This window comes from Bubalus bubalis, chromosome 2 (genome assembly GCF_019923935.1).
Source record: "Bubalus bubalis isolate 160015118507 breed Murrah chromosome 2, NDDB_SH_1, whole genome shotgun sequence".
Lineage (NCBI taxonomy): Eukaryota > Metazoa > Chordata > Mammalia > Artiodactyla > Bovidae > Bubalus > Bubalus bubalis.
This window is the reverse complement of record NC_059158.1, coordinates 86440481-86468319: the sequence shown is the minus strand read 5'-3', so window position 1 is coordinate 86468319 and position 27839 is coordinate 86440481. Positions and strand designations below refer to the sequence as shown.

The window sequence follows — 27839 nt, the reverse complement described above, 5'->3', positions numbered from 1 at the left end:
GATAGTTTCCATCAGCTCTATGGAAAACCACCTGAATTTCACCATGGACACAGTGATATTTTCCATCAGCTTTATGGAAAACCACCTGGGTTCCCTATGGACTTTCTTTTCTCAAAACTGTATTTGGGGTTTTTTTTCTTAATTTTTTCCCTCCCTTCATGGCATCCTTACAGCTTGTTGGGATCTTTAAACACTGTCTCTTTTCCTTTGAAGATCACAATCATGAAAGTTCTTTTTAAGAAAAAAAAAAAAAAACGGAGATTCAAAAGGTACTAAATTTAAATTTGATAAAAAGAGATCTCAAAATTTCCCCTTATTTTCAGGAAGTATGTTTTTGCCATATGTAAAACGTGGCAGGTGCAGGGCTCTCGCAGCCTAAACACTGGAGACCAATGAAGCGAATCTAGCGGCTACGCTAGAAGCAGCGATCACGCCAGCGAAGCCTGAGCTCCACGACCTGGCACACTGGTCCCACCCAGTCCCCAGCAAAATTCCTAGGTCTCCTTGGAATGTTAAAATAGAACCTGATCCCGGTCTCCAACTGTCTTATCTTTTTCAAATGTTTTAAACTTACTGCCTTTGGTCAGCAGAACCACGGGCACAGTGATGACGGTGACGAGCACAGCGATCGCCAGCAATCCCAGGAGCACCTTCCATGGTGTCTGCAAGTCGGGCAGGTCAGGTCCAGTTAGAGCCAGCCATCTGGCCCCAGTCTGGGTAAGAGGGTCGGGGCCCCGGCTGCCCAGGAGGCAGCGGAGTTTGCCGTCGCGCGCACACTGGGAGAGGGGCACAGGGGGCTGGGAGAGTTTGGAGCTCGCGAGTCGGAGGTTGCAAGAGAGCTTTCCCTTGAACTTCTGGCCTCCGGGCAGTTTAATGTTTGCGTTTAAACGCACCTCAGAAGCCAAGTAAGGGTTCTGGGGCGTGTTTTGCCCGTGGCTCTCCAGGTCCTCCAAGGCTCGGTCCCTGGGTTCTTAGTCCCGCGGGTTCGAGAGCGAGCCAGGAGCCTTGGGGCGTCCCTTCACCTGTCAGAGGGTGGCTCTGGAGCTTCCGCCTAATGAGAGCCCCTGGTTTCGATCTGCGAGCTTTGGGTGGGGGGTAATCTGGGGAGACTTTAGTGAAGAGGCATCTACAACTCACCCCTGGGGCTCTTTGCGGGGTGGGGGACCCTTTAATCACTCACCTTCATGGTCTGCGTCTCTTCGAAACTGAAGTTTCGGAGCCGGAGCGCAGTCAGAAGTCTGGCTAGCCGCCCGGACGCGCGTGCAGCTCCGGAGCTCCGGGCACGTAGTCACAAGGCGCTTCCAAGTTTCAGCCCCGAGTTAAACATTAGTGAGCGCCGGGTTGGCAGGGTATAAAGGGCTGCAGGCAGGCTGCGGGAGAAGGCGCGCCGGCCCCGGAGAACTGGCGTCCCGGCCGGGGGGCGCCCGAGAGGCACCTCCCTATGGGCGCGCGGGGCACTGGGTGGCCGCCGGACGCGCAGGGTGCGAGGTCCCGGGAACGCGCTGGAGGGGTGTGACAGCCCGAGCTGCGGCGAGCGGGCGCCCGGCAGGCATCCGACGTGGATCCCGGAGGCTGCAGGTCGGCGGGAGAGCATGGCCCGCCCTCACTGAAAGGGACCTCTGCGCTCAATTCCCGCAACCTCGAGTGGGCAAGTGAGGGCACTTAGCCCAGAGAGGGTATAGGGCTCTGTAGACTCAGAGAGTTCATCGCTGGCAGCTGAAACTAAAACCCAGATCTCTGTCCTTTGCCAGTGAATGGTATGGTGAGGATTTCTAGGGTATTTAAAGCTCCTGGAAGGCAGAGAGATAAAAAGTGATTGTTTGCTTGTGGATGGCACTTAGAGGCTAAGTGTCTGGATTCATTCTCCGCAGGGGGTTTCTGGTTTGTCTTTCAGGCTTACCTTCTCATCATGATGCCAGAAATAATAACGCTAACACTTATGTGCAACTTACTTTTTCCCAGGAGCTGCTCTAAATATTTTTGTGTTTATTTTACAGGGAGGAAGAAGATGGTTAAGTCAGCCGGCCAAGTAAAGGCAGCTAGGAAGTCGTGGAGCCTGAATTCAGAGTACATGTTCTTAACTGCCGCTCCACACAGCCTTTTATCTTTCAGTCTTCCAAAGAGCATTTGGGAAAAAAAAAAGTAAAAGAGCAGGTGTGGCTTCTTCCTCCAGGTCCCCAGGATGCCCGGTAGGTTCCTTCACTCATTCCCCTTTTCCTTTACTCATTCATCCCCACATCCTCCCATTTATTTCACCCATCCCACAAATACTTGTGTGGATACAAAGCATCAGACTCTCATCTAGATTTCAGAGATAGAGAAGTGAGACAAGATAGATGAGGTTTGTGCACTTGGCACTTTCAGTCTGAAATATACAACAGAACCTTTGCATTAGGGTCCCTCTACTTACTTCCTCTTGTGGATAAGCACTCCTGCTCTCTAAAAGGCCTCTTCAACTTGTTCACTCAGCTGCAAAACAAAGTCTCTCTTCCAAAGTTAGAGGTAAAAAGTTCAAAATGCAGAGTCCTGTGGGGCATTAACATATAATTATGAATAAATCTCAGTTTCCATCCTTTATCTCCAGTCTGAACGGCGCTTCTGAACTCAGGAATCATTTTCCCCTCTGACGGCTAGTTGCTTATGACACATCCACTTACCCACACCCACCTTCAGAGGCCCAAACTGAACTCTTTATCCTTTCCATCAGTCTCACCTCACCTTCCTCTGATGATTTCTGTCTTCGTTAAAAGTACCCCCACTCACCAATTACATTAAAAGTGTCCTCACTCATCAGTTACAAGAACGAAAGACTTGAGTCATCTCAGTTTTTCTTCTCCATTCTTCTGCTACTTTCACATGGCCATCATTTCCTCTCAGTTCTGCCTTTACAAGTATTTCTCAGATCCATCTCCTCCTCCCTCTTCCAGCTGCTGGGAAAGGTGAATCAATAGTGTGGTTGCAGCCTGTGAACTGGAGCTGGAAAGGACTCCAGGGAATGGCTCAGTGCCGGCCTCAGCTCTCATCGGTTCGTGCACTCAGCAATGGAGAAGGGAAGTCTGTACAACGGCCCACATGCTTAACCTCCATACCCACACCGTGACACTATCCTTTCAGCAAGCCCCAGGGAAGCTGGCTGACATCCATGGGCAGATCTTCTTGTTCTCTGGAAAGTATTCCACAAAACACAAATATCTCCACACTCGGTCAACTTCAAGAGATTCGTTCCTAAATTTCTCCCACCTGACCTCTTTGTCACTAGTCTTTCCATCTTGCTCTTCCCAAGTCTCTAAGACACCAACTGGCCAACACATTAGCCGCCACGTGTAAGTCAGGGTAAATCTTATATTAGGCCATCTCTATTTTCATGCACAATGGAAAACAGATGTACTACTCCAAGTTCTCGCTGTTAGGAAGATTTCTTTTTCTACTCTATTTCAGAGCATCCCTGAGAGGGGCTATAATGTAGCAGCCATCATTCGTGACTGGTGCCAGCTTACTTTGCATAAGGCGGATTCTTCCCTTCTCTGTTGCCTGTTTATGAGGAACTGCTATGCAGTTATAGGTGTGTGTTTAGGGAAAAACACCAAGCAGAGGGAGAAGCACCATGGAGTCCAAGCTCATTGCTTAAGTAATTTTCTTATGCCATCTGAATCACTTGTGCTCATCTACTGAGTCTATAGATACCATTTTCACTTAATCATGGGACATGGCTGAACATACTCAGCTTTGTCATTTGGTGGGCCAGGTAACAACCAGTTTGTTATTGAAGTTCAGGTTGTATAGTTATGGGTTGAATTGTGTCACCTCCAAAAAAGATATGCTGGAATCCCAATCCCCAGTAACTTTCAGAAAGTTACCTTATTTGGAGACAAGGTCTTTGTAGAGGTCATCAGGTCAAAAAGAAGTCATTAGGGTGGGACCTATGAGTGGTGTCCTTATAAAAAGAGAAAATTTGAAAACAGAGACAGATACACATAGAGAGAAGATGGTATGAAGAGACTCACAAAGAAGACTATGATCTACAAGTCTAGGAGGCAGATTTAGAACAGATCCTTTCCCTCAGGTCTCAGAAGGAGCCAACCCTGCTGATCCCTTGATTTCAGTCTTTCAGCCTTCAGATGGATAGCATCACTGTCTCAGTGGACAGGCATTTGAGCCAACTCCGGGAGATAGTGAAAGACAGGGAAGCCTGACCTGCTGCCCTCCATGGGTCATGAAGAGTCAGATACAACTAAGCAACTGAACAACAACAACCCCAGCCTCCAGAACTGTCAGGCAATGAAATGCTGTTAAGCCATCCTATCTGTGTATTAAATGGCCCCTGCACACTAATATACCAGCTGTTCTACGATCATGTTTTCAGTGTCTACCAGGGCCCTGTAGAAAGAGAGGAACTGATTTTCATATAGTGAATAGTCATTGACTGTTGTAGCCCACATCTAAAATGAGCCCCAGAGTTTGGGTGTTACCTTTGTGTATGTGAGCTAAGTTGCTTCAGTCGTGTCCAACTGTTTATGACACCATGGACTGCAGTCGGCCAAGCTCCGTGTCCATGGGATTCTCCAAGCAAGAATACTGGAATGGGTTGCCATTTCCTTCTCTAGGGTACCTTCCCCACCCAGGGATCGAACTGCAGACTTGTGTCTCCTACATTGGAAGGCAGGTTCTTTACCACTAGCACCATCTGGGAAACCTTAATATACATCAAAAAATAACTAATATTTAGGCGAAGGGCATGACTTTTTTCTAAAAATCCTAGGCAGATTATCTGTGATTTTCCTTTTGGGGCTTGCCAGAAGCTTTGCCTGCCACAGACACTTGTAATACCTATTATCTGTTGGGTCATTAAGATCCAAGGATCAGGGCAGCTTGCACTATAGCCTAGACCTAGGGAGCCCTCTCTTGTTCTAGGTTCCATTCAAAACAGACAGCCATAGGTACTACCGAGCAAATAGGTTGGAGAAGCACAGCTGGTTGTGGTATATGGTGTCTCCAAAATCCAGAGAGTTCTGGCAAATACTGTTCCTCTTTTTGGTGGGCACACAGGGTGTAGTGGCTTACCCATCATTTTAGGGGGGATATCATAACATGTTCTAGACTGCTAAATCCCTTGAATCCTTGCAAACATTTTCATAGGACTTATCCTTTATTCTGTGGTCATATTTGTCTTGTTGAAATATATAAGGAACTTGCTACTTACTGTTCCCAAGGTCCAATTAGCTTGTCACCAATGTAATGGACCCATGTGATGTTCTATGGGATTTCAAGATGATCAAGATCCCAGGAGGCTATATTATGATAGAGAAGAGAGTTGGGGCTTCCCTGGTGACTCAGCAGTGAAGAATCCATTTGTCAATGTAGGAGACACAGGAGACAATGCAGTTCTACCCCTGGAGAAAGAAATGGCAACCTCCTCCAGTATTCTTGCCTGGAAGATCCCATGAACAGAGGAGCTGGGAAGGTTACAGTTCATGGGTTTGTAAAAGAGATGGCCATAACTTAGTGATTAAACAACACGATAGTTGACATTTCCCTGAAAGTAAGATGGTAAAATTATACTGCTTACCCTTCCAGGTGATGGCAATTTGAGATGGCCCTGAAGGAAAAAAAAAGTACTCTTCAAGGTAATAGCCACAGATACTAGGATTGTATTGTCTGGTCCAGTGAAGTTATCATGCTGGTACAATGGACATGGTTCCATAATCCATCTTTTGTCTGGGCTAAGCAGGAAGTTAACTGAGTATAGGGTAGGGAACCTGCACCATCTCTGTGGGTGAGGGGAGAAATGAGTCAAGAAATGCAAGCAGCCTCTTAAAGCCGGAAAAGGTAAGGAAATGAATTCTCTCCTAGAACCTCTAGAGGGTATGCAGCTCTGATGACACCTTGACTGTAACCCTGCTGCTGCTGCTAAGTCTCTTCAGTCGTGTCCGACTCTGTGCGACCCCATAGACGGCCTCCCACCAGGCTCCTCTGTCCCTAGGATTCTCCAGGCAAGAACACTGGAGTGGGTTGCCATTTCCTTCTCCAATGCATGAAAGTGAAAAGTGAAAGTGAAGTCGCTCCGTTGTGTCTGACTCTTAGAGACCTCATGGACTGCAGCCTACCAGGCTCCTCCGCCCATGGGATTTTCCAGGCAAGAGTACTGGAGTGGGGTGCCATTGCCTTCTCCAACTGTAACCCAGTAGGACCTATTTCAGACTTCTGAGCTCCAGAAGTATAAGACAATACATTTGTGTTGTTTTAAGCCACTAGGTTATAATAATTTGTTACAGCAGTAATAGAAAAATTAATGTACCCTGGACATGGCTGATGTTTTAACTCTATAGCAATGGATGTTTTAACTCCTAGAGCCAGGATTTAATAACTCCTGGGAGGTCTGGTCATATCCCTTCTCACTGAGCATTCTCAAACGTAGCTGTAAGTCCCATGTCTTTCTGAAGGAGACTGGGAAGAAGATTTAAGGATGTACTGTAGGAGCATTGCAGGCTCTGGCCTCTGTTTCAAACAGGGCGTTTTGGGTTTACGAAATGATTTGAATCTGGAAACGATGAAAAGACATGAATTTCTATTATGGCAACTAAAGTGAGATTTTTGACTCAGATTTAGAATTTTTCTAAGTGGTGATATCAAACCATAACTTAGAATGTTACCCATGAACTTCATTCTTAAGTACCCCATGATAAATGAAACACCACCGTTGGAGGTTACACGTTTTGATTACCATGTTATCCCTGGAGATGTTTATAGTAATAGCTTCTTTAAGGAAACGGAGTCTTTGAAGTAGGGTCCTGTGAGTTATTGCCCTGGAAGGATGCAGCCAATGTCAGATTGCAGCACAAAGCAGATAAAAAACAGACGGAATAAATACTCTGGTCTCTTTCTTCTAGTCTTTCCTGCTTGTATGTCCCAACTAAAGGCAGAGGACAAAGGAACCTGGATAATAGAGGATGTTATCTGCAGGCGTCATTTTCCTGGGGCAATGGGCAGGGAAGATAAGGGTAAAGGATGGACAGGAGTGTCTAAATGAAAAATAACCAAATAAACAGCCCAACACTACATATTATTTGTTAAATTGTCTCCTAATAAAGATTGGAGATGTTCCATTTATTCTTTTATCTTTCTCTTCCATCCTTCTCTCTCTAGTGCCTCGTTAAATGCCTGGAAAAGAGTAGTCAATCAGTGTTGGTGGAATAAATGAAAAATTAAATGAGCAAAATATAACATTGGGTCTTTCTCTGTGTTCTTGGTGGCTGCAACTGGAAGTGAGGAAAAAATGGGATCTCATGTGTGGCAAGAAAGGAGAGAGCGAGAATGACAGGGCTGAGAGCAGTGAGGGAGCTGAACAGATCTTACTCCTGTCCCTCTGCTCTGCAAGAGAAGTAAAGGAAGTACAAAGGTATTTCTTCTTTTGCCCAGTGCCCTCCTTGACCTCCACCTAATTAGAGAACTCTGTCCACCTGTGTGGGAATGACTTTTCTAGCATGTCCTTTATGCTGCTGCTACTGCTAAGTCATTTCAGTCATGTCTGACTCTGTGCGACCCCATAGACGGCAGCCCACCAGGCTCCCCCGTCCCTGGGATTCTCCAGGCAAGAACACTGGAGTGGGTTGCCATTTCCTTCTCCAATGCATGAAAGTGAAAAGTGAAAGTGAAGTCGCTCAGTTGTGTCCGACTCTGTGCGACCCCATGGACTGCAGCTCACCAGGCTTCTCCATCCATGGGATTCTCCAGGCAAGAGTACTGAAGTGGGGTGCCATTGCCTTCTCCGCATGCCCTTTATAACCCAGGTCAAAAGTCATTTCCTCCAGGTTACCTTCAACAATAACCCCATCTGTTTCCATACCATTTTCTGCCTTCCCTACCAACCAGAGTTTGGCAGATTATTCTACTTGTGATGTTGTTGTTCAGTTGCTAAGTCCTGTCCAACTCTTCACGACCCCACAGACTATAGTCACCAGGCTCCTCTGTCCATGGCATTCTCCAGGCAAGAATACTAGAGTGGGTAGCCATTCTCTTCTCCAGGGTATCTTCCTGACCCAGGGATTGAACCTGGGCCTCCTGCACTAGCAGACATATTCTTTAACACTGAGCCACCAAGCGAGTGTGTTATTTACAACCAAATTAATTTCCACCTAGAGATACAGAGATGATAGTTAGCTAGGTGGATAATCCTATGGATTTAGATGTTTGGAAAGAAGAAATTTCAAGCCAAAGGAATAACTGTACACAAAGGCTGAGTGAGAAACCTGGAGATCTTTAGGGACTATCTATTAGTTTAGTTTCACTAGGATATAGAGTATAAAGGTTGATCCTGGACATATTCTTTAGTCTTAAATTCAGTAAATTCAGTATTCTAGGGCGCCACTTAGAGTTTTTGCCAGGTGAAGGAACACAATCAGACTTAACTTTAGATATAAAAAACAGGCCACAGCATAGGCTGGATAGCTTAGAAATGGAAGAACTAGAGATGGGATGAGAATCATAAACTTGGATGTTGCAAAATTAACTGGTCAGGTGCTTCTCTCTGTGGAGCTTGTCATAAAAGAATTTAAATCATGTTGATTTGTATTTGTTTACATACAAGTCTCTAAAAACTATTTCCCATGTGTAGTGTGAAATGTTTTCCTTGCCCCAATGATCAGTAATACCAAATAGTAGTTCATCTTACACATAATTAAGGTCTCTTGCTTCCTATTAGAACAGACATTAGCCAGAGAGGAGGCTTTTGTGCAGTTCTTTGATTGTTCTTTGAATAGTCTATGGGTTTTTAAAAATTTGAACAGTTTGCTTATATTAGCTACTGACTTAAGAAATAATTATATGATGTTATGAGAAAATATGTTTAAGATCCTTGGAGCTAGATTCTTACAAAATGGCCATGGTTATGATAATTCCTTTATGGCTTGGGCTTCCCAGGTGGTGCTAGTGGTAAAGAGCCTGCTTGCCAATGCAGGAGACTTTAGAAACAACCCACTCCAGTATTCTTGCCTGGAGAATCCCATGGACAAAGGAGCCTGGTGGGATAAGGTCCGTAGGGTCACAAGGAGTCGGACATGACTGAAGAGCCTGAGCATGCACACGTGCAATCTGTAAATGGGAGGTGATGTGGTGATGGTAATACATGTATATGAGGCTGCAATAGTGAAGGAGTGGAGAGGCTGACTGGTGGACGCTCTCATTTTAGGAAAGAGCAAGAGCCAATAGAACAAAGCTAGCGACTCTAACTAAACTGAGATATCTAATTTGCCATGGGAGGGAACACATACTATGCTGAGTGGTAGAGCACATAATCAGAAAGTTATATGCAGAAAGGCCTTCAGATTCATTGTACGCTGTTAAGAACAGTAAGACAGGAAAAAAGACTTCATGTACACAAGGGTCTTTGCTATATGCAAAGCCCTTGGCATTGGACTAGAGTGAAAAGTTAGCCTGTCATTTATTAAAATTGTAGTCAAATATATATAATATAAAATTTACCATCTTAACCATTTTTAAGTGTACAGTCATTTCTTTTTTATCCATAATAGTCCAGTAATTGTAGTGTAATTTTAGTGGATCAAACATACAGGTTAAAATTACATGACTCTCCTTTATCTTGACAAAATGGTGGAGTAAAACCATGACTCTCATTGTATATTTTTTGAACTAACATCTGTTTTCTGGCAATGGAAAAGAGTGACTATGTGGGAATTGGATCTTTTTACTGATATTACAGGGGAGTCTGCTATGGCTGTATGGACCTTTATTCTGGCGATATACCTAGTGCTTTGAGAGAAGGGACAGTAGTTGTATTTAGAACAGAAACTAAACCAACTGGGGAGAAATTTCAAGCCAGAAATGACCAGACGAAGGTACTCCAAGAGGGAAGGTCCAATGCTGTTTAACTCCCTGGCGGAAAAGCTTTGTTTTAGGTAGAAGTATTTATCTAGGCTCTACAGCATGTTTCTCAAACTTTTAATTTCCTTATTCTCTACCCTCTCCCCACTCTCACTTCTATTTCAGAGATTTTTTTCCTGAGCCCCACATTCAACTTGAATTCTGTATGTCTGTTTATGTATTACATGTTCTATATAAATGCATATTATTATATGTTCTACATAAATCTGTGCTTCATACATCAGAAGAGAACCTTTTTTTGCCCCCAAGAACCACTCCCAAGGGGGTGATATTGCCCTCACTGAGAATGTATGCTCTGTAGCGACACTGATTTCAGAGTGGACGTGGCAATTACTCAGGATCACCAGAATATAACTATTTCTTTAGAGTGTGCTGGTTCTAGCATAGGATAGAAATACTGAGTTCACTCTGGTAAAGCTGACGTATGAAATCTTAACGCTGAGAGACTGAACACGCAAATAGACAAGGGCCAGACAATTGAATTCTCACTCACAGCCTCTACAACAATCTGTCCAAAGTGGTCACGTCTTCACTGATTGTCAGCTTCCCTATTTTTGCCCTTCTTTCCAACCCAGAACCAACCAGAAAAAGATGAATATGCTCATTAATTCAATCTTGTCAGAAGCCCCACTTCTCATCAGCCTGCCTCCTGTTTCCCACAGGAGACCCATCTCCAGGTCCAGCATGCTGGAAGCCCCCACCACCTTCAGGGTAAAGCACTGCCACTCCCTTGCTGCCCTTTGAGTCCAAATGTCGTTATGGGCTGATTCTTGCTATATTAAGCTCTGAAAAAATAGCCGCGGCTTGTTCTCATTTGGGTGATCTTTGTTTATTTCCATAATACAGAATGAAGATTGCAGCCAAGGAAGACCCTACATATTTAAAGAGACACTACAGGTTTAATAATTAACTTCTCCATTTCAGTGTTTCAGTAGCATGCATGGCTCATCTATGGATCTCTGTTTTCTTCAACCATCCCAAAGGCTGTTATTTATCTTGTCCTTTATCCGTCACACTGTGTGAATAACTCAAGTGATGTTTTGGCTATTTAACTACAGCAGTCATAATATTCAAAGATATTTGGAAATGCAGGCAAGTGCCAGAAGAGTTTAGTAAATCATTCAATGGGAGTCTTATACATACAAAGACACTGTTACTTACTTTCTTGAATATTTACATGTTAACTTCGATTTTAATATGGTCCAGAAAAAGGCTCACTGCTCAAATGACTACTTGAGGATTTTCCTAGAAATGCTTTCTCTTTAGAGTTAAGACTTTCTGTCATATCCACCAGTGGGCTGATAAACTAAAAAAAAAAAAAATTCAGCAGTAGCTAAAATGTGAATTGTGAATTCATGTGAATTGTAACAAAGCAAAGACCATCCAAAGACTTTTAGATAGAAACTAGGTGATGGCCATCAATATTGAGAAGAAAGCCTAATTGGTGGCTGCTCAAAGGTTAGCCTAGGAGTCTGCCTTCTACTAATGGGAGACCAAAATATTTCAATATGCCAAGTCTATTATGTAAAATACAAAATATATTTTAGATTTTTATTTTATTACTTATTTATTTACTTACCTTTTCTTATTGTTGTTGACTTTTAACTTAATTTTGTTATGATCAGAAAATAATTTTTAAGTTCTTAAGACCTACTTTATGGCTAAGCACATGGCCTACCTTTGAGAATATATAATGGGAACTTCAAAAATAAATGGGTATTACTAGTTGGTGTTCTAAAAATGTCACTAAATCAAGCATTTTCCAATCTTATTCAGACTTTGAAGACTTATTTTTTATACTTTTATTAGTTGGGTGCTAAACTATTCTACTAGATTCTTAAAAAATATTTTTACTGTGGGTGATTATTTATTTACATTTAACTTTAATTCAATCAAGGTTTGTACTTCTTGATATGCTACTTTGTCAGGCAGTGTACTGGAAAATTCACAGTGAACAAGTCAGGTCCGATAGGGGGATCACAGTGTTTACAAAAAATGTGAATCCATCCAAGCTTGTCAGCAAAACCCAAGACCAAATGTCAGAAATGATTAGGCTTTCATTCAGGTCAGTTCAGTCTCTCAGTTGTGTCCAACTCATTGCAACCCCATGAATAGCAGCATTCCAGGCCTCCCTGTTCATCACCAACTCCTGGAATTTACCCAGACTCATGTCCATCAAGTTGGTGATGCCATCCAGCCATCTCATCCTCTGTCGTCCCCTTCTCCTCCTGCCCCCAATCCCTCCCAGCATCAGAGTCTTTTCCAATGAGTCAACTCTTTGCATGAGGTGGCCAAAGTATTGGAGTTTCAGCCTCAGCATCAGTCCTTCCAATGAACACCCAGGACTGGTCTCCTTTAGGATGGACTGGTTGGATCTCCCTGCAGTCCAAAGGACTCTCAAGAGTCTTCTCCAACACCATAGTTCAAAAGCATCAATTCCTCGGCGCTCAGCTTTCTTCACAGTCCAACTCTCACATCCATACATGACCACTGGAAAAACCGTAGCCTTGACTAGACGGACCTTTGTTTGCAAAGTAATGTCTCTGCTTTTCAATATGCTATCTAGGTTGGTCATAACTTTCCTTCCAAAGAATAAGCATCTTTTAATTTCATGGCTGCAATCACCATCTGCAGTGATTTTGGAGCCCCAAAAATACAGTCTGACACTGTTTCCACTGTTTCCCCATCTATTTCCCATGAAGTGATAGGACCAGATGCCATGATCTTCGTTTTCTGAATGTTGAGCTTTAAGCCAACTTTTTCACTCTCCTCTTTCACTTTCAAGAGGCTTTTTAGTTCCTCTTCACTTTCTGCCATAAGGGTGGTGTCATCTGCATATCTGAGGTTATTGATATTTCTCCCAGCAATCATGATTCCAGCTTGTGCTTCTTCTAGCCCAGCATTTCTCATGATGTACTCTGCATATAAGTTAAATAAGCAGGGTGACAATATACAGCCTTGATGTACTCCTTTTCCTATTTGGAACCAGTCTGTTGTTCCATGTCCAGTTCTAACTGTTGCTTCCTGACCTGCATACAGGTTTCTCAAGAGGCAGATCAGGTGGTCTGGTATTCTCATCTCTTGAAGAATTTTCCACAGTTTGTTGTGATCCACACAGTCAAAGGCTTTGGCATAGTCAATGAAGCACAAATAGATGTTTTTCTGGAACTCTCTTGCTTTTTCAATGATCCAGCAGATGTTGGCAATTTGATCTCCGTTCCTCTGCCTTTTCTAAAACCAGCTTGAACATCAGGAAGTTCACGGTTCACGTATTGCTGAAGCCTGGCTTGGAGAATTTTGAGCATTACTTTACTAGCGTGTGAGATGAGTGCAATTGTGTGGTAGTTTGAGCATTCTTTGGCATTGCCTTTCTTGGGGATTGGAAGGAAAACTGACGTTTTCCAGTCCTGTGGCCACTGCTGAGTTTTCCAAATTTGCTGGCATATTGAGTGCAGCACTTTCACAGCACCAATTTTCAGGACTTGAAATAGCTCAACTGGAATTCCATCACCTCCACTGGCTTTGTTCGTAGTGATGCTTTCTAAGGCCCACTTGACTTCACATTACAGGATGTCTGGCTCAAGGTGAGGGATCACACCATCGTGGTTGTCTGGGTCTTGAAGATCTTTTTTGTATGGTTTTTCTGTGTATTCTTGCCACCTTTTCTTAATATCTTCTGCTTCTGTTAGGTCCATACCATTTCTGTCCTTTATTGAGTCCATCTTTGCATGAAATGTTCCCTTGATATCTCTAATTTTCTTGAAGAGATCTCTAGTCTTTTCCATTATGTTGTTTCCCTCTATTTCTTTGCATTGATCACTGAGGAAGGCTTTCTTATATCTCCTTGCTATTCTTTGGAACTCTGCATTCAAATGGGAATATCTTTCCTTTTCTCCTTTGCTTTTTGGTTCTCTTCTTTTCACAGCTATTTGTAAGGCCTCCCCAGACAGCCATTTTGCTTTTTTGCATTTCTTTTCCGTGGGGATGCTCTTAATCCCTGTCTCCTGTACAATGTCATGAACCTCCATCCATAGTTCATCAGGCACTCTATCAGTTCTAGTCCCTTACATCTACTTCTCACTTCCACTGTATAATCATAAGGGATTTGATTTAGGTCATACCTGAATGGTCTAGTGGTTTTCTCTAAGTCTGAATTTGGCAATAAAGAGTTCATGATCTGAGCCACAGTCAGCTCCCGGTCTTGTTTTTGCTGACTGTATACAGCTTCTTCATCTTTGGCTGCAAAGAATATAATCAATCTGATTTCATTGTTGACCATCTGGTGATGTCCATGTGTAGAGTCTTCTCTTGTGTTGTTGGAAGAGGGTGTTTGCTATGACCAGTGCGTTCTCTTGTCAAAACTTTGTTAGCCTTTGCCCTGCTTCATTCTGTACTCCAAGGCCACATTTGCCTGTTACTCCAGGTGTTTCTTGACTTCCTACTTTTGCATTCCAGTCCCCTGTAATGAAAAGGACATCTTTTTTGGGTGTTAGTTCCAAAAGGTCTTGGAGGTCTTCATAGAACCATTCACCTTCAGCTTCTTCAGCATTACTGGTTGGGGCATAGACTTGGATTACTATGATATTGAATGGTTTGCCTTGGAAACAAACAGAGATCATTCTGTCATTTTTAAGATTGCATCTGAGGACTGCATCTCAGACTCTTGTTGACCATGATGGCTACTCCATTTCTTCTAAGGGATTCCTGCTTACAGTAGTAGATATAATGGTTATCTGAGTTAAATTCTCCCATTCCAGTCCATTTTAGTTAGCTGATTCCTAGAATGTCAACATTCACTCTTGCCATCTCTTGTTCAATCACTTCCAATTTGCCTTGATTCATGGAGAAGGCAATGGCACACCACTCCAGTACTTTTGCCTGGAAAATCCCATGGGCAAACAAGCCTGGTAGGCTGCAGTCCATGGGGTCGCTAAGAGTTGTATACAACTAAGCGACTTCACTTTCACTTTTCACCTTCATGCATTGGAGAGAGAAATGGCAACCCACTCCAGTGTTCTTGCCTGGAGAATCCCAGGGACTGGGGAGCCTGGTGGGCTGCCATCTATGGGGTCTCACAGAGTCAGACATGACTGAAGTGACTTAGCATTTAGCATGGACCTAACATTCAAGGTTCGTATGCAATATTGCTCTTTGCAGCATCAGACCTTGCTTCTATCACCAGTCACATCCACAACTGGGTATTGTTTTTGCTTTGGCTCCATCCCTTCATTCTTCTGGAGTTATTTCTCCACTGATCTCCAGTAGCATATTGGGCACCTATGGACCTGGGGAGTTCCTCTTTCAGTATCCTATCATTTTGCCTTTTCATACTGCTCATGGTGTTCTCAAGGCAAGAATACTGAAGTGGTTTGTCATTCCCTTCTCCAAGCTTTCATTCAGTTCAGTTCAGTCACTCAGTCGTGTCCAACTCTTTGTGACCCCATGAATTGCAGCACACCAGGCCTCCATGTCCATCACCAACTTGCAGAGTTCACCCAAACTCAACTGGCCCCTAATACTGGATGAATCAAACTGGAATCAAGATTGCTGGGAGAAATATCAACAACCTCAGATATACAAATCTGATACCACTCTAATGGCAGAGGTGAAGAGGAACTAAAGAGCCTCTTGATATGGGTGAAAAAAGAAAGTGCAAAAGATGGCTTGAAACTCAGTATCCAAAAAACTTAATATCATAGCATCCAGTTCCATCACTTCATGACAAATAGACAGGGAAAAAATGGAAAGAGTGGCAGACTGGTGACTGCAGCCACAAAATTAAGACACTTGCTTCTTGGAAGAAAAACTATGACAAACCTAAATAGCATATTAAAAAACAGAGACATCACTTTAATGACAAAGGTCTGAATAGTCAAAGTTATGGTTTCTCCAGTAATCATGTACCAATGTGAGAACTGGACCATAAAGAAGGCTGAGCACTGAAGAATAGCTGCTTTTACAATTGTGGTGCTGGAGAAGACAACTGAGAGCCCCTTAGACAGCAAGGAGATCCAATCAGTCCATCCTAAAGGAAATCAACCCTGAATATTCATTAGAAGGACTGATGCTGAAGCTGAAGCTCCAATACTTTGGCCACCTGATTTGAAGAGATGACTGATTGGAAAACACCCTGATTCTGGGAAGGATTGAAGGCCGAAGGAGAAGGGGGTGACAGAGGATGAGATCATTGGATGGCATCATCAACTCAATGGACACACGTTTGCCCAAACTCCAGGAGATAGTGAAGGACAGGGAAGCCTGGGTGCTGCAGTTCATGGGGTTCCAAAGAGTTGGACATGACTTAGTGACTGAAAGACAATAGTAGACCCCTAGAAAGCATTTGGAGGGGAGGGTGGGGTGGGAGAGGTTAGCCTCCCAGGGACCACGGGAGTGTGTTGGCCTGTGGATCTGATGTTTAGAGTTTGGTCGTCAGTCCTCTTGGCTTCTTCCTGTAGATGCTCTTCCTTCTGTTTCCCTCCCAGGTCTTGCTGTCTCTTCTCTTTCATTTTCTATTCTGTGTTATGGTATCCCTTTCAGGAATATCTGTTTTGAACCAATCCCCAGAGGCAGAGGCTCGCCTCCCCTTTCTCTTCTCTCAAATTCCATCTCTTCTGTAGGCAGCTTTTCCTGGAGGTTGACAGGATTGACATAGGCATTTTGTCAGGACTTCTAAGGCCAGAAGCCTTCAAAATGTTTTGGCAAATACACCTGCACATACCTCCATCACTCCCCTTACTATGAATGAAGCAAAAATTCATATTCTAAGGCTAGTTAAGTAAAATGTAAGCATACTATTTTTTCTCTTCCCTGTGGCCATGTCTCCCCCCTCTACTATGCATTGTATATCTGCACATGCATCAACCAGGGTTCCTCATTGGCAGAAAATACCTTCTCAGCCATAAACAGCAACATTGTTCAAACATCAGTGAGATGATGCCCTAGGAGATAAGCTTCTTAATCTTGTAAGGGGCTTCAATGACCCATGACTCACTACTCACTTTGTACTTACAGATCTGGGTTGTGCAAACTATCAACATGATTTAATGTACAGCCCTCTGTCTCAAAAAGTTATATAACTGTGCTTTGACCTCTAATGGGAAGAATAGTTCTCCAAGCTTTCTAAGAGGCTTTTCCTGGGTTATAATCCTCAATTTTGCTCAAGTAAAATTCTCTTATTACTTTCCTAGCTCGACAGATTAATTTTTTTCATTGACATTATCTCTTGGCTTTCTATTTCTCTTATCCTGTTTTGACTGTGGCAGGTATGTATCATTAATATTTATATTTCGAGAAACTACAGAAGTGTTGGACTTGGGTGAACTCGGCAAAGTACCAAAGCTATGAACAGAGAAATACCAGCTTCATCTAGCCAAAGAATGTACCACCGAGGAGACAGCTTGGAGGAGACAAGAGCAAGGCTTTTGAAGTCAGACATGCCTGGGTCTGTCATTCAATTACTACATGCCCAAGGGTCTTTTTTGAGAAAGCTACTTCACAGAGTTGTGGAGATTTAATGAGATAATAACTGAGTAATCTCGGCCGTTCCCTGAACGTTGCACATTTATCTACATGCTGATGTATCTCTGTAGTTGGGATCTCTAGGCTGGATTCTGAGTCACTTGGATGTCCTGGCCTGGATGACTCAGAGGCCTATCAAGTGCAATTTATCCAAGAGTAAGTTAATTATTAATTATTGTTGCCACTACCCTGCTCATCCCCAGCCCTATCTACAAAGTTCTGGCCTTTCCCTCATGCCCCACTTTGGTAAGAGGTAGTGCTGCACATTGCCCACGCCAGAAACCCAGGGTCCTCCTCAGGGTCTACTCGCACCCCACACATCAACTTCATCAGCATCTCTTTTATTTGTCCGCATCCCTTTAAGCTCACTCCATCTTTTTTAGGCCTTTTTCTCTTCCAGTTCAGACCATCCTTCCAACCTTCTCTGATCTGTTCAGTCACTCAGTCGTATGACTCTTTGTAACCCCATGGACTGCAGAATGCCAGGCTTCCCTGTCCATCACCAACTCCCGGAACTTGCTCAAATTCATGTTCATCGAGTCAGTGATGCCATCCAACCATCTCATCCACTGTCGTCCCCTTCTCCTCCTGCCTTCAATCTTTCCCAGCTGGCCTCTTTTATTGTAATTTCACTCCAGTGAAGCCTCTATTACTTTCTTGTTTAAAGTTAGTGGCTTCTGATGCAGGATAAAGTCCAAATTCCTTAACGTGATCTTGTCTCTCCTTCATCTTCCTTCTAAGCTCACGTCCTTAACCTTTTACCTATATCAAGCGACTGGCATTTCTAAGCATTGCTGTCCTCTCCTTTACTTCCAGATCTTCAAACATGATGCTCCCTCTGCCTGGTATTCCATTTCCCTTGTTTTTCATCTGGCTAAATTCCAGTCACCCTCCCAGATTCCAGTACCATTCCCTCTAAGAGGCCTTGCCCACCACTTGTCCAAGTGAAGTGCTTTGCCTCTCTGCTTCCAGGGAACTTTGTGCTTACATCTTTTTAACAAAGCATTTGTCACTGAGTAATGTAATTATCGCGGAGAAGGCAATGGCACCCCACTCCAGTACTCTTGCCTGGAAAATCCCATGTACGGAGGAGCCTGGTAGGCTGCAGTTCATGGGGTTGCTAAGAATCGGGCACGACAGAGCGACTTCACTTTCAGTTTTCACTTTCATGCATCGGAGAAGGAAATGGCAACCCACTCCAGTATTCTTGCCTGGAGAATCCCACGGACGGGGGAGCCTGGTGTGCTGCCGTCTATGGGGTCGCACAGAGTCAGACATGACTGAAGCGACTTAGCATAGCAATGTAATTATCGAATATAATAATTGTGTGTGTGAGTTCGTGCTCAGTCCTGTCCGACTCTTTGCGGCTCTATGGACTGTATTCCGCCAGGCTTCTCTGTCCATGGGATTTTCCAGCCAAGAATACTGGAATGGGAAGCCATTTCCTCCTCCAGGGGATCTTCCTGACCCAGGGATCAAACCTGTGATTCCTACATTGCAGGAGCAATCTTTACTGCTGAGTCATCCAGGATTTATGGACCCTATTTTACAAGTTGGATGTTCCTTTAAGTTCTTTACTTGTATTAGCTCATTTAGTCTCATAAAAATCCTATGAAACAGGTACTGTTATCATCCTCACGTTGCAGATGGAGGACATGGAGGCATAGAGAAGTATTAACAAATATTTTTCTCAGTATCACACAGCCAGCATTTGAACCCAAGAGGTCTAACTACAGACTCCATATGATTATCCAATCTACATTTAAAAAAATATTTTTAAAGATTTTTTATGTAGATCATTTTTAAAATTTTTATTGAATTTGTTACAATATTCCTTCTATTTTATATTTTTGTGCCTTTTTTTTTTTTTTTTTTTTCCTGCCAAAGACATGTGGGATCTTAGTTTTCCGACCAGGGATTGAACCTGTACCACCCTGCATTGGATAGCAAAGTCAACCACTGGATGGCCAGGGAAGTCCCAACCATCCATTTTTGTATCCAATAATCTCCAAGGATTTTGTCTATGTTGTTCACTGATGTACTCCCAGGGCTTAGAATAAAGTCTGGCATGTAATCAGTTCAGTTAAATAACTCAGTCATATCTGACTCTCTGCTACCCCATGGACTGCAGCACACCAGGCTTCCTTGTCCATCACCAACTCCCGGAGCTTACTCAAACTCATGTCCATCAAGTTGGTGATGCCATCCAACCATCTCATCCTCTGTCACCCCCTTCTCCTCCCACCTTCAATCCTTCCCATCATTAGGGTCTTTTCCAATGCGTCAGTTCTTCACATCAGGTGGCCAAAGTATTGGAGTTTCAGTTTCAGCATCAATCCTTCCAATGAATATTCAGGACTGATTTCCTTTAGGATGGACTGGTTGGATCTCCTTGCAGTCCAAGGGACTCTCAAGAGTCTTCTCCAACACCACAGTTCAAAAGCATCAATTCTTCGGCACTCAGCTTTCCTCATAGTCCAACTCTCACATCCATACATACTACTGGAAAAACCATAGCTTTGACTAGGTGGATCTTTGTTGACAAAATAATGTCTCTACTTTTTAATATGCTGTCTAGGTTGGTCATAGCTTTTCTTCCAAGGAGCAAGCTTCTTTTAATTTCATGGCAGCAGTCACCATCTACAGTGATTTTGGAGCCCCCCAAAATAAAGTTTCCACTGTTTCCCCATCTATTTGCCATGAAATGATGTGACTGGATGCCATGATATTAGTCTTCTGAATGTTGAGTTTTAAGCCAACTTTTTCCCTCTCCTCTTTCACCTTCGTGAAGAAGCTCTTTAATTCTTCTTGGCTTTCTGCCATAGGGGTGGTGTCATCTGCATATATGAGGTTATTGATATTTCTCCCAGCATTCTGGATTCCAGCTTGTGTTTTATCCAGCCCAGCATTTCACATTATGTATTCTGCATATAGGTTAAATAAACAGGGTGACAATATACAGCCTTGATGTACTCCTTTCCCGATTCAGAACGAGTCTGCTGTTCCATGTCCAGTTCTAACTGTTGCTTCTTGACCTGCACGCAGATTTCTCAGGAGACAGGTCAGGTGGTCTTGTATTCCTATCTTTTGAAGAATTTTCCACAGTTTGTTGTGACCCACACAGTCAAAGACTTTGGTGTAGTCAATAAAGCAGAAGTAGATATTTTCCTGGAACTCTCTTGTTTCTTTGATGATCCAGCAGATGTTGGCAATTTGATCTCTGGTTCCTCTGCCTTTTCTAAATCCAGCTTGAGCATCTGGTAGTTCACAGTTCACAAACTGTTGAGGCCTGGCTTGGAGAATTTAGAGCATTACTTTACTAGCGTATGAGATGAGAACAGTTGTGTTGTAGTTTGAACATTCTTTGGCATTGCCTTTCTTTGGGATTGAAATGAAAACTGACCTTTTTCAGTGCTGTGGCCACTGCTGAGTTTTCCAAATTTGCTGGCATATTGAGTGCAGCACTTACACAGCATCATCTTTCAGGATTTGAAATAGCTCAACTGGAGTTCCATCACCTCCACTAGCTTTGTTTGTAGTGATGCTTCCTAAGGCCCACTTGACTTCACATTCCAGGATGTCTGGCTCAAGGTGAGTGATCACACCATCATGATTATCTGGGTCATGAAGATCTTTTTTGTACAATTCTTCCATGTATTCTTGCCACCTCTTCTTAATATCTTCTTCTTCTGTTAAGTCCATACCATTTCTGTCCTTTATTGAGCCCATCTTAGCATAAATGTTCCCTTGATATCTCTAATTTTCTTGAAGAGATCTCTAGTCTTTCCCATTCTATTGTTTTCCTCTATTTCTTTGCACTGATCACTGAGGAAGGCTTTCTTGTATCTCCTTGCTATTCTTTGGAACTCTGCATTCAGATGGATATATCTTTCCTTTTCTCCTTCCTCTTTCACTTCTCTTCTTTTCTCAGCTATTTGTGAGGCCTCCTCAGACAACCATTTTGCTTTTTTGCATTTCTTTTTCTTGGGGATGGTCTTGATCACTGCCTCCTGTACAATGTCATGAACCTCTGTTCATAGTTCTTCAGGCACTCTATCAGATCTAATCCCTTGAATCTATTTGTCACTTCACTGTATAATCATAAGGGATTTGATTTAGGTCATACCTGAATGGTCTAGTGCTTTTCCCTACTTTCTTCAATTTAAGTCTGAATGTGGCAATAAGGAGTTCATGGTCTGAGCCACAGTCAGCTCCCAGTCTTGTTTTTACTGACTGTATAGAGCTTCTCCATCTTTGGCTGCAAAGAATATAATCAATCTGATTTCAGTGTTGACCATCTGGTCATGTCCATGTGTAGAGTCTTCTCTTGTTGGAAGAGGGTGTTTGCTATGACCAGTGCATTCTCTTGGCAAAATTCTGTTAGCTTTGCCCTGATTCATTTTGTACTCCAAGTCCAAACTTGCCTGCTACTCCAGGTGTTTCTTGATTTCCTACTTTTGCATTCCAGTCCCCTGTAATGAAAAGGACATCTTTTTTGGGTGTTAGTTTTAGAAGGTCTTGTAGGTATTCTTAGAACCATTCAACTTCAGCTTCTTCCTCATTACTGGTTGGGGCATAAACTTGGATTACTGTGATATTGAATGGTTTGCCTTGGAAATGAATAGAGATCATTCTGTCATTTCTGAGATTGCATCCAAGGACTGCATTTCAGACTCTTCTGTTGACTAAGGGGGCTACTCCATTTCTTCTAAGGGATTCTTGCCCACAGTAGTCGATATAATGGTCATCTGAGTTAAATTCACCCATTCCAGTCCATTTTAGTTTGCTGATTCCTAAAATGTCAATGTTCACACTTGCCATCTTTTGTTTGACCACTTTCAATTTGCTTTGATTCACGGACCTAACATTTCCAGTTCCTATACAATAGTGTTCTTTACAGCATCAGACTTTACTTCCATCACCAGTCACATCCACACCTGGGTGTTGTTTTTGCTTTGGCTCCTTCTCTTCATTCTTTCTGAAGTTATTTCTCCATTAATCTCCAGTAGCATATTGAGCACCTACCAACCTGGGGAGTTCATCTTTCAGTGTCCTATCTTTTTGCCTTTTCATACTATTCATGGGGTTCTCAAGGCAAGAATAATGAAGTGTTTTGCCATTCCCTTCTCCTGTGGACCACATTCTGTCAGAACTCTCCTCCATGACCCATCTGTCTTGGGTGGCTCTATATGGTATGGCTCATAGTTTCATTGAGTTAGACAAGGCTGTGGTTCATGTGATCAGATTGGTTAGTTTTCTGTGACTGTGGTTTTCATTCTGTCTTCCCTCTAATGGATAAGGATAAGAGGCTTAAGGAAGCTTCCTGATGGCAGAAACTGACTGAGGGGGAAACTGGGTCTTTTTGTGTTGGGCGGGGCCGTGCTCATAAATCTTTAATCCAATTTTCTGTTGATGGGTGGGGCTGTATTCCCTCCCTGTTGTCTGACCTGAGGCCAAACTATGGTGGAGGTAATGAAGATAATAGCCACCTCCTTCAAAAAGTCCCTGGCACACTGCCTCACTCAGTGCCCTGGACCCTGCAGCAGGCCACCACCAATCGACTCCTCTGCAAGAGACTCCTGGACACTCATGGCAAATCTGGGTCAGTCTCTTGAGGGGTCACTGCTCCTTTCTCCTGTGTCCTGGTGTGCACAAGGTTTTGTTTGTGCCAAGAGTCTGTTTCCCTGGTCCTGTGTAAGTTCTGGTGGCTTTATGGTGGGGTAATGGTGACCTCCTCCAAGAGGGCTTATGTCATATGCAGGTCAGCTGCACCCAGAGCCCCTGCCCCTGTGGCATGCCACTGCTGATCTGTAGCTCCACAGGAGACACCCAAACACTCAAAAACAGGTCTGGCCTAGTCTTTCTGGAGAACGAAATGGCAACCCACTCCAGTACTCTTGCCTGGAAAATTCCATGGACTGAGAGGCTCCTCAGAGCCTGGTAGGCTACAGTCCATGGGGTCGCAAAGAGTTGGACACAACTGAGCGACATGACATCTCCTTGTGCGCACAGTGCTTTGTTTGAGCCCTCTGAGCATCTCTGGTGGTATGGGGTTTGATTCTAAACTCAATTTATCCCCTCCTACTGTCTTCTTGGGGCTTCTCCTTTGCCCTTGGACATGTTGTATCTTTTTTTGGTGGGATCCAACATTCTCCTGTTGATGGTTTTTCAGCAGTGAGTTGTAATTTTGGAGTTCTCACAGAAGAAGATGATCGAATGTCCTCCTACTCCACCATTTTCCAGTAAGGATTGGCATGTAATAGCTGTTCACATAGTGTTTACAGATTCATTGAATGAGTAAATGCTAATACATTTGTGTCTCTTCCTACTAAGGGCCAGGGAGAAGGTTTTATTCCATGTATTCCCAATAAGTAGCCTGGTACGTGGCATGTAAAATCAATAAACTTGTCTCTCTCTATAGCTTCACTGTCTCTCTGAGTTCCAAGATTCCACTTCTCCTCTGTGCTCTTTTTGAGACCTTGCATCCACGCTGCCACACCATAGCCCACTTTGCTGCATGTGAATTTTCAGCCTGTAGGAAAAAATCTGGCCAGCTGCTGCTCGACAGCTGGAAAAACAGAGCCACTCTGGAGGCAAACAGTTTTGTATCTCAGGGCAGCAGGGAGGAGAACCTCCTGCCTCATGTGGGCATGTGGGTGGAGAGCTGAGTCACTGAGTTCTTCGAATTCCTTGGAAAAAGATAACTCAAAGGAATATTACACAACACAGAGAAATAGGAGAGAATGAGTAGAGATAAAAAAAAAAAAAAAGACCTAAATGTTGAAAAATATGATTTCCAAGGCTAAAAAATAGTTGCAGTAAAATTTGGAGAAAAGTAAGATAGGGTCTGTATTCCAGTGCCCTGAGCAACCTCCAAACTCCAGTTTGAAGGCTTTTGAGCAGATGTTCCCAGAAGTCACAGAGAAGAGTGTGCAATAGGGCTAGACTGACCTCTGTAAGGCTGAGATATGGGGAAAGGGACAACTAGAGGAATGACAGGTGAAACTTCTGCAAAACATTATAAAAGAATATCCTGGGATATCCTGAGTGCTCTGGGATCCCACTCAGCTGGAAGGTAGGTGACAAGTATTGATAGTGTTTCCTGGGTTGTTGTTGTTGTTTAGTCGCTAAGTCTTGTCCAGCTCTTTGCAACTCCATGGACTGTAGCCTGCCAGGCTCCTCTGTCCATGGGATTTCCCAGGGAAGAATACTGGAGTGGGTTGCCATTTCCTTCTCTAGGGGATTTTCCCAACCCAGGGATCAAACTCATGTCTCCTGCATGGCAGATAGATTCTTTACCACTGAGCCATCAGGGAAACCCTTATTTCCTGGGTAGTAGGTGTATTTTACATTTTTTCCTCTAAATACCAATTGATTTTTTAAAATGTGTTGCAGATTTTTTCTAGAAACTTTTAAAACTGGATTGAGTGAGGGTGGTGAACTGGTCAGACTTTCATAGTCATGCCACCAAAAAAATCCAAGACAATTTTCATGTCTTAATCTCTGGCTCATTTGGTAGTTATTACATGGGAGATATGTTGATACAGTGAGAGAAAGGGCAAGGACTTACTCAGGCTATACCTCTTTGTCTTTTTTGAGCAGCACTTTGGTGCCTTAGATGGTAAAAAAAATCTGCCTGCAATACAGGAGACCCAGACTCAATCCCTGGGTCAGGAAGATCCCCTGGAGAAGGGAAAAGCTACCTACACCAGTATTCTTGCCTGGAGAATATCATGGACAGAGGAGTCTGGCAGGCTACAGTCAATAGGGTGGCAAAGAGTCAGACATGACTGAGTGACTAACACACCTGCAGGCTGTATTGTAAGCCTGATGTAAGAAAATACAGAAGATATGAAAGCGCAAGTGGTAGGCTCCAATGAGAGTGAGTTTATCATTAGTACTTTTTGCTAGCATTATTTTCTTAATTTTCCATCTAAGACTTTGGAGGTATTGCCTCATGGGGAAAACTGACTAAGGTAGATCCCAAAGTCAGTGGAACTTACAATTAGTATGAAGACACTGCATGGGTTTCCCAGATGGGCTCACTGGCTAAAAAGGGATTGTGAGAAGTGTTTTATCCAAGTTTGTTCCACAGCCGGTGTTTGAGCTCTTGAGAAAGGGGGTGGTATAAGTGTAACTGAAATATTTAATGTCCCAAGAGAGGAGGGGAATTGTAAGAGAAGATGTATTCTCTAATTCTTTTGTGTATAGTTCATCTTTTCTGCCCGAGAAGAATATACACCCTTTATAAGCAGAGACTATATCTTCACATTTGTTTTTATAACCTTTCTTTTTCTTTCTCTTAGTTTTCAGGAACTAAGAAGGCACATATGGATAAAACAGACCCAGAAATTCAAGTTACTTGTGTTGCTAAACATGTGTAGAGTTTCGTATAAATACAATTCATAAAATTATATTTGGCAAGATTTGATACAATTGTCAAGAGTTTCTATCCAATGACTTTGTGCAGCACCTGGTATATCACACATAGTGGCAAAATACAGCAACCCTTGGCCCTGCAGAGACCTCCACTCTATACATGGAATCTCCTTCCTGGATCTCCGACACTCAGAGGCATAGGATGCCTCTTGCTCTAGCCGTGATGACCTGCTGTCCTCTCCAGATCCAGTTTTTTTTAACAGAGGAGTGGCCTAGGCATTCTTATTTTTGAAGGGAGTGAAATAAAGCAGCCTGGAGTAACTAGGTTCTCTGATTAAAGTTCATGTTTTCCCAAGATGAGCCTCTGTTTTTCCCTACACTTCTCTATGAAGTCATTGCTGGTAGAAAATTTTCAGTAGCTTTCTCTTCTCTATTGTTTTGAAAGGCGTAATTGCTAAGAGATCATTTATGTTTAGCAACTACCCTTTGAAGTTTCAGCCAAACACAGAATTTACTGTAAAACAAGTCAGTCTTCATTATTTTAGTCTAAATCATAAAGTTAACTCAAACATATACAAAATCAGATTTCTGGACCTCTCATCCACTGAGTTTTTTTTATGAGTAGTTGATTTTTATGTATGGGTGAGATGGTGTGATCACTCACCTAGAGCCAGACATCCTGGAATGTGAAGTCAAGTGGGCCTTAGAAAGCATCACTATGAACAAAGCTAGTGGAGGTGATGGAATTCCAGTTGAGCTATTTCAAGTTCTAAAAGATGATGCTGTGAAAGTGCTGCACTCAATATGCCAGCATATTTGGAAAACTCAGCAGTGGCCACAGGACTGGAAAACGTCAGTTTTCGTTCCAATCCCAAAAAAAGGCAATGCCAAAGAATGCTCAAACTACCACACAATTGCACTCATTCACACGCTAGTAAAGTAATGCTCAAAATTCTCCAAGCCAGGCTTCAGCAGTATGCGAACCGTGAACTTCCAGATGTTCAAGCTGGTTTTAGAAAAGGCAGAGGAACCAGAGATCAAATTGCCAACATCCGCTGGATCATGGAAAAAGCAAGAGAGTTCCAGAAAAACATCTATTTCTGCTTTATTGACCATGCCAAAGCCTTTGACTGTGTGGATCACAATAAACTGTGGAAAATTCTGACAGAGATGGGAATACCAGACCACCTGACCTGTCTCTTGAGAAATCTGTATGCAGGTCAGGAAGCAACAGTCAGAACTGGACATGGAACAAGAGACTGGTTCCAAATAGGAAAAGGAGTACATCAAGGCTGTATATTGTCACCCTGCTTATTTAACTTCTATATTTTTAGGTATTGGTTAATGAGCTATATGCTATATGAACAGTACTTCCTTTAAGCATTCATTTAATGATTGGGTAAAGGACTTCTCTGGTGACTCAGTGATAAAGAATCTGCCTGCAATGCAGGAGACATGAATTCAATTCCTGGGCTTGGAAAATCCCCTGGAGAAAGCAATGGCAACCCACTCCAGTGTTCTTGCCTGGGAAATCTCATGGATAGGGGAGCCTGGAGGCTACAGTGCATAGGGTTGCAAAAGAGTCAGACAGTACTTAGCAACTGAACAACAACAAAACCATTGCTAATTCCTCCTGATAATGAAATGGATGAGAAAATCTGTATGGGAAGATTTAATTTGAACCATATGATATTGACCTTGACCATTTTTGATCTATGTAATTATGGTTTCACATAGTATAACTTAATATGTCCAGAATTTATTCATAAAACAATTCATTCTATACTATACTCATGTAAAACTGATGTTCTGATAGTAGCACAGTACACTTCAAAAAATTTTTTAAATTTCCAAAATTCAAAAGTTGTTTTAAGTACAGTTGCAAAATAGGAACATGATACCATAATTCCATAAGATAATAAACCAGTAGCTGATGAAAGAAGATCCAATTATGTTATTTTATACCCAGTAATTAAATATGAGCCTTATAATTATAAAAAATATATTGGTTTACTATTAGCTAGCCCTTAAGTCAATAACATTTT

The 27839-nt window shown here is 42.9% G+C and overlaps 1 protein-coding gene and 1 long non-coding RNA gene across 2 annotated transcripts in view; one reads left to right on the top strand and one right to left on the bottom strand.

Annotated features, from left to right (window-relative positions):
* Positions 1–1557, bottom strand: part of DPP4 (dipeptidyl peptidase 4) — an 85033-nt gene extending 83476 nt beyond the window's left edge. Inside the window, exons 1-2 of the mRNA XM_025275905.2 lie at positions 1181–1557; positions 575–662 (exon numbers count right to left, since the gene is read on the bottom strand). Of these exons, the coding sequence (XP_025131690.1) occupies positions 575–662; positions 1181–1186 (94 nt within the window). The 5' untranslated portion in view covers positions 1187–1557. The remainder of the gene's footprint in view (positions 1–574; positions 663–1180) is intronic.
* Positions 586–26145, top strand: LOC123331227. Its single transcript, XR_006547765.1, has 3 exons — positions 586–717; positions 1998–2189; positions 25722–26145. It is a non-coding gene; the product is annotated as an uncharacterized LOC123331227 (long non-coding RNA).
* The last annotated feature ends 1694 nt before the right edge of the window (positions 26146–27839 follow it).